The sequence below is a fragment of the Temnothorax americanus genome, unplaced genomic scaffold (assembly GCF_048541705.1).
Source record: "Temnothorax americanus isolate GAGA-0224 unplaced genomic scaffold, ASM4854170v1 Scaffold10, whole genome shotgun sequence".
In the NCBI taxonomy this organism is placed as follows: domain Eukaryota; kingdom Metazoa; phylum Arthropoda; class Insecta; order Hymenoptera; family Formicidae; genus Temnothorax; species Temnothorax americanus.
This window is the reverse complement of record NW_027509231.1, coordinates 1,942,877-1,956,884: the sequence shown is the minus strand read 5'-3', so window position 1 is coordinate 1,956,884 and position 14,008 is coordinate 1,942,877. Positions and strand designations below refer to the sequence as shown.

Genomic DNA, 14,008 nt, shown 5'->3' with positions numbered 1-14,008 from the left:
TAACTACGGCCGCAGACGGGGAATCGGATCGTTTTGCGTTTGCCTCTCTTCCCCTTTCTCCCCGCGTCGCCATTTCCCTGTCCTTTCTAGCTTCGACCAATTTTCGATAACACAGGCCGCCACGAAAATGAGCTTTGCGTCGCTCGCGTGTGACAAACGCCGCGTTTTGACGTAACGTGCAACGCGGAGGCAGGGCACCCGTAACGCTTTTCCCTTTCCCCGATTCATTTCGATCGCGCGAACGCGTTCGTGCGTTCATAACAAATCAGCGCGGCCCTAAAATACCCGGCTGCCAAGATAAATCCGCCGATTTGATGGCAATCGCGCGAACCACCGATATCATATTCGGATGAAATGAAATCGCGGGGAGGAGATGACAAACGTTTGTCTGGTCCTGAGAGTCGAAACATTGGTTGTACATACTAGAGGTGGTACAAATAACGATCTGTGTCGTAACATAATTTTTTACCGTCCACGGAAAGGAGAGAACATTCTGATAAGAATTATTTTATCGCTGACGTCAAAAATAATGGGAAAGTAGGACGGTAAATCCACAAAGTAATTTTAATTCTTACGTTGCGCGCGATGGGGGGGATTACCCCTTTAATATTCCTTACAAAAAAGCGGAACCGATTCTTTTTTTTACACTTATTACGAACAGAAAAGACTTTAGAAATTACGTATATTCCATAATTAATCTCAATCAATCAATCTAATGCTTGCACATCGAAATACACGAATTAGACGAGAATAGATTGAACGATCAATTACGTTCGCTTTGTTCGAAAATTAGTTTCTAGGGTCGTTAGTCAGATAAGTTAAACAAACCGTCGTCAACGAAAATCGGTCGTTACGCGATTCGTCCCGATCTCCCCGCCAACGACACGTTATCGATAACACGTTACTTATCCCCCTCGCGGTTAACCGATCGCGAGAATGCCGGACATCAGCGATTTCACGGCCGCTTTGTCGACTCACCCGCCATTGTTCATCGCGCCACTCTCTTCTCCTCTCACCTCACCGATCACTCCTTCCGTTCTTTTCTTCTCTCCGCGCGCGGCAACTCGGTGCTGCGTGTTTCGTCCACCCTGTCGACGGCTGCCCTCGTCCCTCCGTTGCCCTCATCCCACGCTGCTGCTCCGTTAATTAATTGCCAAGATAGTCTGGCTGCCGCTTTCACGTTGGACGAAGTCAATCCCCTCAGCGATCGGTGAGAACTGACGCGATGATTATCGGAGCTTCCGCGCACCTCCTCGGTCCCTCATCCCCTTATCGTGCCACCTTCGTTTCGTCGAACTTCGCTTCCCCTCCCCCTGCCCCTCTCGTCACTTTGTCCCTCGTCCTCGCGAGCTGTCCTCTCGCTGTCACGGGAGAGTCCCAGCGCGCTAATCCGGCTCCTTCGATCGATTTGCCTAACTTCCTCCTCTCCCCCTCTCACCTCTCGCGTTTCCGCATCAGGACACGTGTATCTTGATCTGCTATCTGGCGATCTATATACGCGACAGCAACACCAAACCTCATGTTCCACCTGACACAAGCGTCGTCAACAACACGCGCGGTCCGGCGAGTGAAATGTCCCCCATATATTCTTTCTCTTTCGCGCCCTTTTTCCCTCTCTCTTTCTCGCGGATTGTATACAATTAATCAATTAGTGTTAGTTAATCTCTTTATACACCTATTATGCACATATATGAAATATATTATACCGTTACCTTTTACGTGAGCAAATAAATTGATTATTATATCGCCGGCGAAGGCCACGCGAGAGCACCCTGCAGCCCCCCCTTTGGCCCTCGCCTCCCTCTCGTCTGCTTCTCGTCGGCGTATAAACAATGTGTACGTACGTGTGTGTACGCACGTATATGTGGATGCATGTATGTATTGTATGTATGTATATTGCGTGTACACATGTATAGATAGAGAGTGCGTCCTTTCGTGTACCTACGGGGAGTACGGAGTTTTTGTGTCAAGCGCGTGCGTGGGCGTGTGTGCGTGTGTGCCCGTGTACGTGTGTGCGCGGTCGCTCGTGTGTGTTTAATCTCCAGCGGCTCTAATTACGTCCTATGTCTCTTCTTCCCCGTCCTCTCGTCCCTTCCATCACCGCTTTTCTCCCCCCCCCACCCCGCCCCCGGAGCCTCTTCGCTTTTTTTCCCTCTCGTCTCCGGCGGGAAAATTATCTGAAACCGTGTCATCTTTAACTTCTGCTCGCGTTCTTATCCCCCGCCCGTGGTGGGGTAGGTGTATCCTCCTCCTATTTCGCGTTTCCCGCCGCGTCATTTCGGCTCCTGTTAACACTCTCTTCCTCTCCCCCTCCCGCTCGCCACCCCGCTTCTTTCCGCCGTGAGAGACGTCGGAACGCTCTTGACGAGATTACGTCGACCGATCGCGACGATGTGAGCGCATACACACACAAAAACACAAGCACGCGCACGCACACACACATACTCACGCACGCACGCACACATACACGTACACGTCAAAAGCCTTCCTGCGTCCCTCATCTCTGGATGTGTTCCTCTTTCTCTTTTCCTTCCTCTCGTCTTTTCGCGAATATACGTGGTCTGTATTGATCTGCGGGTGTACACGCGGCCAAAAGAAGAAATTACACGCAGCGCCGCGATCGATGATGCAACCGCGATCGAGGAGAGGAAGCCAAAGAAGAGATTAATGGTGAATTACGATCCACCCACGACTGAAGTTCGTGGCTCCGGACGAGCCAGCTTCAACCCGCCCGTGCTTTATAAAATACGAGTAGAATGGAACTCTCTCCGTTTTATGACGATGAACGCACGGGGATAATTAATAAACGGCATTGCACGCAGGAACGTACGTTTAATTCGCATCTTTTTCTTTTTTAAGAATCCGTCGCTTTTTCAACATTGCGATTAATAATTAATTGTGTTCATCGCGCTTCGTCGATTTTAACGTTGCAAATTAATAATCGTGAATTGCTCGTGTTGAAACAATAACTATTATTGGGAAATACCTTCGTTAGCAGGAGAATCTTCTTCCGAAACAAATATCGATATCGTATCCACAAATCGACGTCGCTAATCTTTGTTCCGCGCGTTGCGAGAACTATCACAATTAATTATCTGCGACATGATTATTTATTCGATCAATCGTGAATCATTGTCATGTAGTCAACTTTCGATGAGATCACTTATAATTATAAAATTTGTCTTATAGATGCTTAAGTATTGATGATCGTCAATGATGTATAAAATAAAATTTATCTCGGACGAGAATAAAAAAAAATCGGAAGAAGGCGACGAAATCTTTCAGCACGTGGGCGAGCTGGCTCGTGTATGAAACCACTTTCTGGCATGCTCAGCATACTCCTATCGTCATTATCCGTTCTATTCATCCGTCACGTTATCGACTGCCCTTTATCCCACGTATACCGACGCTATTTATCTCGCTGTCGTTTCCCTTACAAGACGACTAAGTAGATTAGATAGCGACCGCGTCTAAAGTTGGCAGTTGTTCGCAAGGTTGTTGCTCGATATTTATGCTTGTTCCTCGCGCGATTCTCTTCCGCCCTCTATCACCCCCTCTTCCAGCTCCTTATTCACGAATTTTTGGATAGCGCGCGTGACACGGCAAAGGTGAGCGCCTAGGACGCGATCTGTCCAGAGATCGCCATTAATCAATGACATTAATTATGGGACAAGCCGGCGAGTGGACGCTACGCGCAAATTATTTTGCCGATCAATTATTCCGGGTAGTCATGCCGCTCTCGTCAGGCGCTTGAATGCTGTCCGGGCCACTCGATACGTCGGAATAATCGATCAACTGGATAATTTGCTTCGATAATTGGCCGCTCGTGTAAATTACTCGAATGTCGGATCATTCTCGCGTCGGTAACGGCACATCGGTATCCGTATCGAGTGCCGATCGTTACCGCCGAGAGAAAAACGCCGATGATTCAACGAGGAATCGGTCGATAGATCGACAGATTTCATAAATTTCTGACTATTTTTGTCAGACGAAAATTTAACGGTAATATTGCATAATTTTGGGAACAGACTAGGTTGAAATGTAGATAAAAAATCTGGTAGCAGAAATCTGAGATGAGAAGAGATGTGGAGACTTGTTCAGATTCCCTTAAAGGGATTCCCCTTCGCCGTGTCAACACGAATACGCGCGCGAAAAAAGTCTTTCCGCGCCATGCCACCCGCGGTATTCCGAAAAAATGGACGCGCGGATCTTCCCCAAAACACGTGTAAATATATAAATATACCGCGTACGGGGGTCGACGTTGGTGGTGGGTACATGTATGTAAGTAATATGTATTATGCCAAACGTGTGCAATGTATACGTATAATGTATAGTGTGAATGCGTGTGTGTTACCTCGGTGTGTAACGCATCCTCCTCGCGCTGTAAACGTCTTCTTATATAAAATCGGCAGTTCGGGCAGTTCGACGTCTCGCCGCACGACTCTAGCCTTACGTATGAAACCAGATTTACAAAAATACGGTGCGCGTGTTTTTCGCGTATTTGGCACTTTTTCACCTCTCTCTCTCTCTCTCTCTCTCTCTCTCTCTCTCTCTCTCTCTCTCTCTCTCTCTCTCTCTCTCTCTCTCTCTCTCGCTCAACCTCTCGTTCTACCTCGCTCGCTCCTGTCATTCTCTTTCTCTCTCCCAATCTCTCCCTCTCGTTCTCTTTCGCGCTCTGTTTCTGTCTCACACATACAGACACACGCGTACAGATGCGCGCGTTCTCGCTATCTCGTTCTGTCGCGAAAGCTCGCTCTACTACTCTCGTGTACCATGCAGTCGCACGCCCTTATCTTCATCCCAAAGGGGTAGTCGGACTAATGTTCAACCGATCCGCCCTCTTCGAGAAGGGGAAACGGTAATCCCGCTTCCGCGGATTTACCCCCGGATGGGTCACTCGTTCGTGACCCGCTTGTCCCATCGCATCCCCCTCACTTGCATGTCCATCCTTGGAGTCGTCCGGGACCGCGTGTCTCTGGCACCGGCAATCGAGAGAGAGTTCCTCTTCCACGTCGACGCGAAAATCGGCAGTTTCGATGATGGGCGGCCGCGGGGAACGGCAACGACAGCGACGACGATAACGGCAACGACAGTGACGACGACGACGGCGGCGACGACGGCGACGGCGACGGCGGCGGCGGCAGCGGCAGCAACAGCGACGGCGACGACGGCGACGGCAACAGCGACAGCGACGGTGACGGCGACAACGACGGCGATGACAATGGCAACGACGGCGACGACGACGACGTGGATGACGCCGTCGACGATACCAACGATAGTTCGACCGCCATTGTGGACGCGGCACCGGGCCGCGCGGGATCGTCGACTAGTCCTCCTCGGGGCCCATGCCCAACAGCATCATCTTCTTCTTGGCGATCTTGCTGTACTTGATGTCGATCGGCTTTGTGGTGTCGTACAAGCTTGGCGCCTGGAAGATAATAAACGCCGTGCCGACCACGCAGGTAATCGTGAAGATCCAAAGGAAGATACGATCGAGCACCATCGCGACGTATTTCCAGTCCTCCTCCACCTGGGAACAATCATAGAAGGAAACGTGCGTCGCAATTAATTACGTCAACTCCCGACGTAGCCAACACGTTATATCGTAATAAAAAAACACAACACATGTATCTTTTTTATGCCATTTAAATGCCCTTAAAACTGATATTTTTTAACTGTAGACTATTCCACCTTTCGCCACACGATATACCTCCTTGACTTTAAAAATTAACGCGAGAATCAAGTCATGGACTTTCCGCCAATAATTTCAATGGTTTAGATTCTTTTATGGCACGCATCGAAAGAAATGCGCGTGCAAAAGTAGAGATCTCATATAAAAACAAGGAAATCTTCTGGATCGCGGGAGTCCCTCGCGCATGTTTAGTATCAACAACTCGGGCATATCTGTTACCCGACTTACGGCGCGTTTGTATACGACGCTATAAAGATGCGTTTCTGTCTCACGTGATCCGCTGAAACACCCTCTCGCGCGCGGCGGATCCGCGAGAACGCGGGAAAGAGAGACGATCGATCCCGCGCGCTAAGGGGATGTATTGACTTCCTTAGCTTCCCACTGCGACAAGAGAGGTGCCGGAGACGATAAAACAGTTACCCAATACTTTTATGATACTTCCACGAGGACAATGCACCGTGCCGTTATATAGAACTCGCTACCCACTTCTATCACCATTTCCTCCCCTCGTATTTCTTTCCCTTTCTGCCCGTCGCGAAACCTGACGGGGAAACATCGCTCGTCTTGAGAGCACTTTTAGCGCGTGAACTCGCTTCGTATATAGGGTCTCGGCATCCGCTTAACCGCCGATGCTGAATAATCGACTAGCGCGCCGTGAGAAAACGGCTTCAAGGCGACGTCGGAATATAATTAAGGGCGATAAAAAGTTAACGCGGAAAAATCTTTAATTATATATACACAACAAGTTGTGTGGAAATATATGTATTAGCTAAAAGAGTTTAATTGGTACAAATAAAAATAATATTTGATAAAAAATAACACCAATCTTTTTATATTAATATTTAACGTTCAATTATTGTTTTTTTTGCAAGACCAGATTGTTTAGGAATGTTTAAAATATCGACCATCCCGTTTTCTATTTTATCCGTATAAAAGCTGATCGTGTTCTCTTTTGTGATCATATTCGATTTCACGCAGCAGCAAGGAACGGCATTATGTGATTCTATCAAATCGAGCCAAAACTTGGCTACAACAACGGGATTATTGGCTGCTGCATCATACTCCACGTATAACGTATATATATGCATCACACTCTACGTATATGTATATTACTCTACGTAAATACATTTGCATGCTCTATATATATATTATATGCGTTCCTAAGCATATATATCCTTAGGGACGTATATGTGTATATATATGTTAGTATATGCTAACATACAAGGCATATGCATTTGCTATAGGCACTCACGCGCATTATTCTATATAGACTGCACTTAAAATAACACAGCTCTTTTGCAACATATAACTGCATAGGTGTAAGAGAAATATTTTTTGGAATAATACGAGTATTATTCTGAAATAATATAAAGAAACGTGATACGCCCAAAAGCACGTTTGCATTTTATGAAAAGTTTTATATTGAAACTTTTGTAAAGCGGACGTGAGATAAAATCAAATAACGTGAAAAATGAATTTTCCTATAGAACGCAGATTTTGGCGAGTTAGGTTCAACTAAATTTCTCCCGCATCGAATCTTAAATTGCAAAATGACATTTTCTAGTTCCATTATACTATACGTATACGCTCGTAAACGTATATTTGCCGCAAAACGGGTACATTTGGCAATGAGCGGTACTCTGCCGCAATGCGTTCTCCAGCGGTATACTTTTACTCGTATAAGTTACACGCGCGATATCGAGAATGATTTTAAGTGAAGCTTCATTGAGCTTGGCTTACCGCGGTACCAGGATATCCGAAGATCTATCTTGGCAAACTACGTATCCGGAAATCAAGCCATATCCGGAACCCCGAACTTCCAATTTAGCTAAACGACACGAATGGGGTGCCCCGAAACTTACGGAAACTGGACACAGAATCATTTCTCGTAAAGTTCAGTTTTTATTACAGGGAATATTGAATGTTTGATGATTCTCTGATTAAAAGTGAGAGAGAGAGAGAGAGAGAGACGCTTCTTCTGGAATTCAAAAAAACTCTACGAAGAAAAGTAAATATTTCTCTTGTTGAAAATTTGAAATTAATTTTTAATTCAAAACTGTTATAAAGATATTGCAGCTGTTCATACAAAAGTGAAAGAATGATAACGCTGTTCGACATTTCCATCAAGAGAAAATATACCTATTGATAACAAACTTCTCGAGAAAAATGTTACAAGACCACTTTTCAACCATTCCGAGACACTCTGTAAATCGCGAGCCGTATATTCCGTCGAGGCTTTCATTCCAAACAATTCAAATGCGTTTTGTTTCACAAAGCGAGCTACGCAATGGTCAATATAAATGTAAGGATATCTCATTTTTATTGCATGCTCGGAGGAATTGTATAGTGAATGCGAGCGAAATAAAGTGTGAAAAGGCACAGCCGAAAAAGGGGGATCTCTCCATTTTGTTTAACCTCAGCCTTCTTCAATATCTCCAGCGCCGTTATTTCACGGCTGTTGCTGCTACGGATTATGTATATGTATATCGTCGAAACCCGGCGGAGTTAACGCTTCTTCGATTTTACGAAGGAGATTTCAAAATCTCTGGAGTACACGCATTTGAGTCGGGTCGCGATACGCTCGGCGCTATAAAATCCGAAATACCGCAAGAAACCGATTCGCGATTCCACCTAAAATACGAGAATCTGGGTCAAGTTGTACAAATCATATACGTATAGGGTAATTTAGTCACACATAAACTACGATGTGCGACGTTAATAAATATCATCACTACAAAAATCATTTTGCAATTTTCTTTAGAAGCGCATTTAAAAACTTTTAGTTGCAAAAAGTCAGAAATCAAATCGAATTTGAGACAAATACCGCATATGCAAATTTGGATAATATGCAAACTCGGCCACGTTAAACACGCCGCAAGTAATTCGATAGTTTCGCTCGTAAAAATGATCGGAGCGCATTTAAAACTTTTAGTTGCTCTCAACTTGGATCTCAATGAATTTATCCGTCGAGAGCTCGCCGGGAAATCTCGCCAAATTCTACGCTCTAATCGGACTGTACCGAATCAGAAGCTTAATATAGTTTAATCTAGCGTCACTTCCGGCGCGATAAATAGACAAATGCAAATCTCTGTCAACTAATTCGCATTCCATCTTGTATAATGAGAGTCAATAATCCTCTTACGGCGTCACGCGGGCTCGCTGATACCGGGATATGTATCATATATTCATCGCAATGACATTTCATTGCGTGCAGATGCACAAAGGCAGTTGCGTATGATACACGTGACGTTATTGTCATCCGCACATCGCGGTGGTGACCGACGTACGTGTTACGATCGGAAACCGCCGTCGCCATCGTACCGGAATGCAGCTAGCGCAATAAAACGTGCAGTAATCCTCTTCCACAATAGCATTAAGCTCTGTGACACACAAATCACTCGCTCGTACTATGCGAAATAAAGTTGCGTATATATACCTAACGTTTTGCAAATCGCTATTTCCGATGGTTTTACGAATTGGTTGCAATTAAGATTTGCTAAAAAATTATATCGAATAACTTTATTTCTTTCGCGCCTCGCAATCTATTGTTTTTTTTTTTTTTTTTTTTTTTTTTAGACATAATTTTGAATACTTGAAAGACATGTCCTCCGACGAGGAAATTGTAGCACGTCGGCGAAAAGTTAAAGAAGCATATATTGTCTATAAATAAAACAACGTTATAAAACTATCTTGCAATACAAAGAAAGTCTGCACAATAACATCAGCTGTGATTAAAAATTTGTCAGCTATACGTTATATTTAAAATCCCGTTACGTTGCCGTCTAAGCAAGTTTGCTGGCCATCATAAACTTTCACAAACGTTTCTCTTTGTTTCATGCAGCTTAAAAGTTACATGAAAAAGTGGGCGTTTGGTTTTAAGGTCAGACGTCACACCTTTAAAGGGCGATAGGGCACGAATGGAGTGTATCGTTATTCATGTCTCTTTTGAGACAGCCTATACATCATCTATGAAATTTCATACGAATTGATGACTGCTTAGGCGAGGTGGTTTCTTGCAAGCAATTTGTTTTTGAAGGTACAAAATTACACGAAAGGGGAACAACGCGATCGAAAATTCGGAAATGCTTCTTGCGAATTATGATTTAAAGATCATCCCCGATTTTAAATATTTGCTCCGATGCGGAATTACTCGAGTTATCTTAGAGAAGGTAAAACGCATGACATAACAAGCTATGAGGCTAATAGGTTCTATTATATATTCTATTAAGATCGAAATGTTATTCCCACGCGAGTGCTATTATCTCCACTGCCCGCTGTCAAAGTGTTGATCGTTCTAAACACCGGGCGCGTTTGCGCACGAGCAGGCGATAAAAGCAGCGCCGCATGCGTTTATGTGTAAATCCGACTGTGTCAAACGCGCCGGTCCCAATCCCTCTGGTGATAATTCGGAAATCGCGGTATCCCGAAATGCGTTTGAGGTAAAAGTGATCCATCGCGCGTATTCCCGTACTGTATCCCCGCTGATCTCTTAATCTCATAATCGATCCGCGATTACTAAAGCGACACAAAGCGCGAGTCAAATATACAATTAAGGTTTTTGGCTAATCATTATCAGTCATATCTGCAATGATACCGTCAATAGCGAGAAATCATGCGTGAATTATTTTTGCAGCTATACATGTCAAAATGAACTAGTTCTATCGCATATTCGATAGAATAGATATTTGAAATATGCCGAAGATTACTTTTTTGATACGTAAATTAACAGCCATTCTTTCCAATTTTTTTTACAAAATTCAACTTAGAAAAAAATATAGGACATGCGTCTATATAGATTTAATTGCACCATTTATTAGTGGAGATGAATCCAAAGAAAATTTTTGGCGCGTTTTAACGGTCCATCATATTTGAAAAAGAAAGATTATTCGCATAATGCGGATATAAAAGTTCGCATAATTTTTCGCCTTTTGACGTTATAATCCAATATAGGCAATATAGCTGCGACGAACGAGTGCGCGCAAACATAATAGAACTGATTACGGCATTATCCATTTTACACGCATTTCTTTCTTCGGTATCATCTCAACGATAACATTATATCCGTGCAGATAACATTATCCCGAGCTCACGAGTAAACTGGCGAACATTAGAGATATGTAAATGTCATACTTACGCCTTCGAACCTGTCCTTGTTCTTGGCGTGCTGGGCGATGAAACGGGCGTCGTCGATGGTTTTCTCGATCTCGCGTACCAACGGCTTCTCGAAGGTGGGGCTGACGTCCTCGTGAGCGTATCCAGGGCTAGCTGGCCCAAAGAGGTCGTCGTCCGCCCCGGGCAGTGGCAGCGAGGGTAAGGGCTCCTCAAAGCAGGGTGCGACGGTGCCGACGGTGCCGACGGCGCCGAGGTTGTACCTCGTCGCCGGCGGTGGTAGACCGTGCGGCGGTACCTCGTACTCTCCGCTGAACCTCTTGCCGTAGTACGTGTCGTACTTATCAGTCTCTGGAACATGGAACACATCGGTGAGGATGCTCGGCTCGGGCGGCTTGCCGTTCGCCGCCTCGACATCGTCCTCGTCGTCCTCGTCGTCGTCGATGCCGTCGTCGTCGAGGCCACCCGTGCCGATCCCGGCGCCGTCCCTGTCCTGATCCTCGTCCTCGTAGTCGTCCTTCTTCGGCCGTTGGATCCAGAGGAAACGCGGCAGCACCTGGATGAACAGTATCCGCGTCCACTTGCCCATACGGTGGGTGACGGGCGAGCGGAAGTTCACGTTCAGTATGGCTATCGTGACGACCACGGACAAGGTCACCATCACCATCGTGAACAGCAGGTACTTGCCCAGGAGCGGCACCGTCAGCGACGTGGGCGGTATTATCTCGGCCAGCAGCAGGAAGAACACCGTCAACGAGAGGAGTATCGAGATCGACAGGGAGACCTTCTCGCCGCTGTCGCTCGGCAGGTAGAATACCAGCACCGACAGGAAGGATATGCCCACGCACGGTATTATCAGATTCACCGTGTAGAAGAGGGTCTTGCGGCGCAGAGTGATGTTGAACACGATGTCGGGATAGGGCTCCTCGCAGCATATGTAGAACGCCTCGTTTCTCACGGCAGGCACTTTTAGGATGTCCCACTCGACGGAGATGTAATAGTCGGTCAGGTCGATCCCGACGTCGATTTGATTCGAGTCCTCGGTCTGCAGAAGATGCTGCAGGTCGACCTGCGAACACGAGACGATCGCGTATGTGAATTTAATATCAAATATCTGAAATATCGTGTGTATACACACATATATCGATATTAAAAACTAAATGCATAAAGGGATATTGTTTGCGGTCTCGGTAAAGTAAAGTAAATGCGATCATAAATTCCACTCTCTGTAGCAGAATCGCAATGAATTCTTTTTAGCGTTGGTTAATAATAATTATAGTTTTTCAAATAATTATTCCTGAAATAATTTCGCGGTGCGGAATGTTTCGCCATGTGTGAACTGCAACGTGAAATGTTTTGCTGTTTACATTTTCGAAATGTTTTCCGTGTAATATTTTAACATCGAGATTTCGTAGCTTTCAAACTTCATTTAATGTTGGCATGATAAAATGTATACTTTGCACGCAAATACGTACTACGTATGAGTATTTTATCTTAAAACACATTACCGCAAAATTCATGCGTATATTATTAAAATAAATTTATACTTTACATTAGCAAATATTTAGTACAGCCTAGATATTTAGCACTGCATAAAATGTGAGTTCTACGAAATTTGCATATTGTACATCAGCCGAAAAATATTTTTTATCACTGCAACTGTTAATTACATCAGATAATAAAAGTTGAAATTATAAAATAAAATGTATATTTATGTATTATACTACAATAAAGAACTGAATTTTAAAGTTTTAGCTTGATTATTATTAATATTCCTTCAGAAATATTCCTTGCTTTCTTCTAACATTTAAAACTTTTCAAATGTCATAGTGTACGTAAAAAGTTATAAAACAAATTATAAAAATTCGTTTTATAATTAAAATAATTATTATTATATGAGAGACACACAAAAAGCAGTTGACTGTTAATTTTATTTCAGTTTTATATAATATAATATACGTTCAAAACAAGAACTTTAATAGTCTGAAATTGCAAGAAAAAAGTAACGATGATGACAAAGAGCAACATAATTTTTTATTAATTTTCTGATAAAGATTACAAAAACAATTTGAACTAAAAGATCATTAAATTAAATGATTCGTCTCTTATTCATTCTTTTCCTCATCTCTTCTCGTTTTATTAGATATATGTCATTATCATCGACAGAAACATTTGTGTAGTAAGCATCAATATACATTTATATTAATCTAAATTCTAAAGTATACGATCGTAATCCGATGCATCTTCCTTGCGATAGCATTGCAATCAAGATTTGTAATCCAACAATCCAACTAATCTTCCGAATGAATCCCCGGCTTTCAAACCACGCGTCATTGAAACGATCTCGGAGGCCTAATCCAAAACTGCATTAGCTAAATCCAAATTGTTATTCCACTTCATCGCATTTGGCATCCTAATCCTCAACTACTCGGCAGTTCGATGCGGTGCATAATCGAAATACACCGACGAGAGATAAATCAGCCAACACAAGCGCTCCGAGTACCTAAAGATTGTTATCTTAGCGCGCGCTGTCTATTCGGTGCTCCGGATAATCGGCGTCTTGGAAGGAGTTGGACGGACAAGCGATATAGCAGCAGCATGTGCGTAACATGGTTCTACATATGTAAACGCGTTAATGTACATGCTCCGTTAATTAACAATCTCCTAGAATCTAGATTAACGTGCCAACTTTCACGAATTGAAATTGAGTTGTCATGTAAAATGGCAAGTAATATTCGATTATTGAATAAATACTGTATATTAATTTTCTGACGAAGAAAAAGCGAAGACAAGAATGTTTTCTGAGATATAATATCAACAATTTGCATCTGCATTGTTTCAAATGTTTTATATACGAGAGATGACTAAGAAAAGAAAAAAAACATATATAAATGATTTCGCGTCGTTCGAATCTGAAGAAGACAATAGCTCGAAAGAGTCATTGTGGCTTAACTGCTGCGCCTTGGGATTTATGGACTCCACGACTTTTGCACAAAGACATTTCTGACACAGACCCTAGCGATAAATAACATCTCGCGGTTGACTTTCAAGGGTGTGCCGTGGACATATATCCACTCGCACTCTAAAGCAATACAGGATGTTGGAACATCGCGCATTTTCTCTCATGTACAAATGCTAGAAGTTAAATCGGAGAATTTATTTCAGCCGCTTATCGTACTAACTCAAGACACTAACAATTTTCTAGTA

General features: G+C 43.8%; 1 protein-coding gene across 1 annotated transcript in view; it reads right to left on the bottom strand.

Annotated features, from left to right (window-relative positions):
• Positions 1 to 2,865: 2,865 nt before the first annotated feature.
• The window catches only part of Nachralpha1 (nicotinic acetylcholine receptor alpha1), a 130,186-nt gene continuing 119,043 nt past the window's right edge, over positions 2,866 to 14,008 (bottom strand). The window contains exons 8-9 of the mRNA XM_077410393.1: positions 10,827 to 11,870; positions 2,866 to 5,530 (exon numbers count right to left, since the gene is read on the bottom strand). Coding sequence (XP_077266519.1) covers positions 5,327 to 5,530; positions 10,827 to 11,870 — 1,248 coding nt within the window. The 3' untranslated portion in view covers positions 2,866 to 5,326. The remainder of the gene's footprint in view (positions 5,531 to 10,826; positions 11,871 to 14,008) is intronic.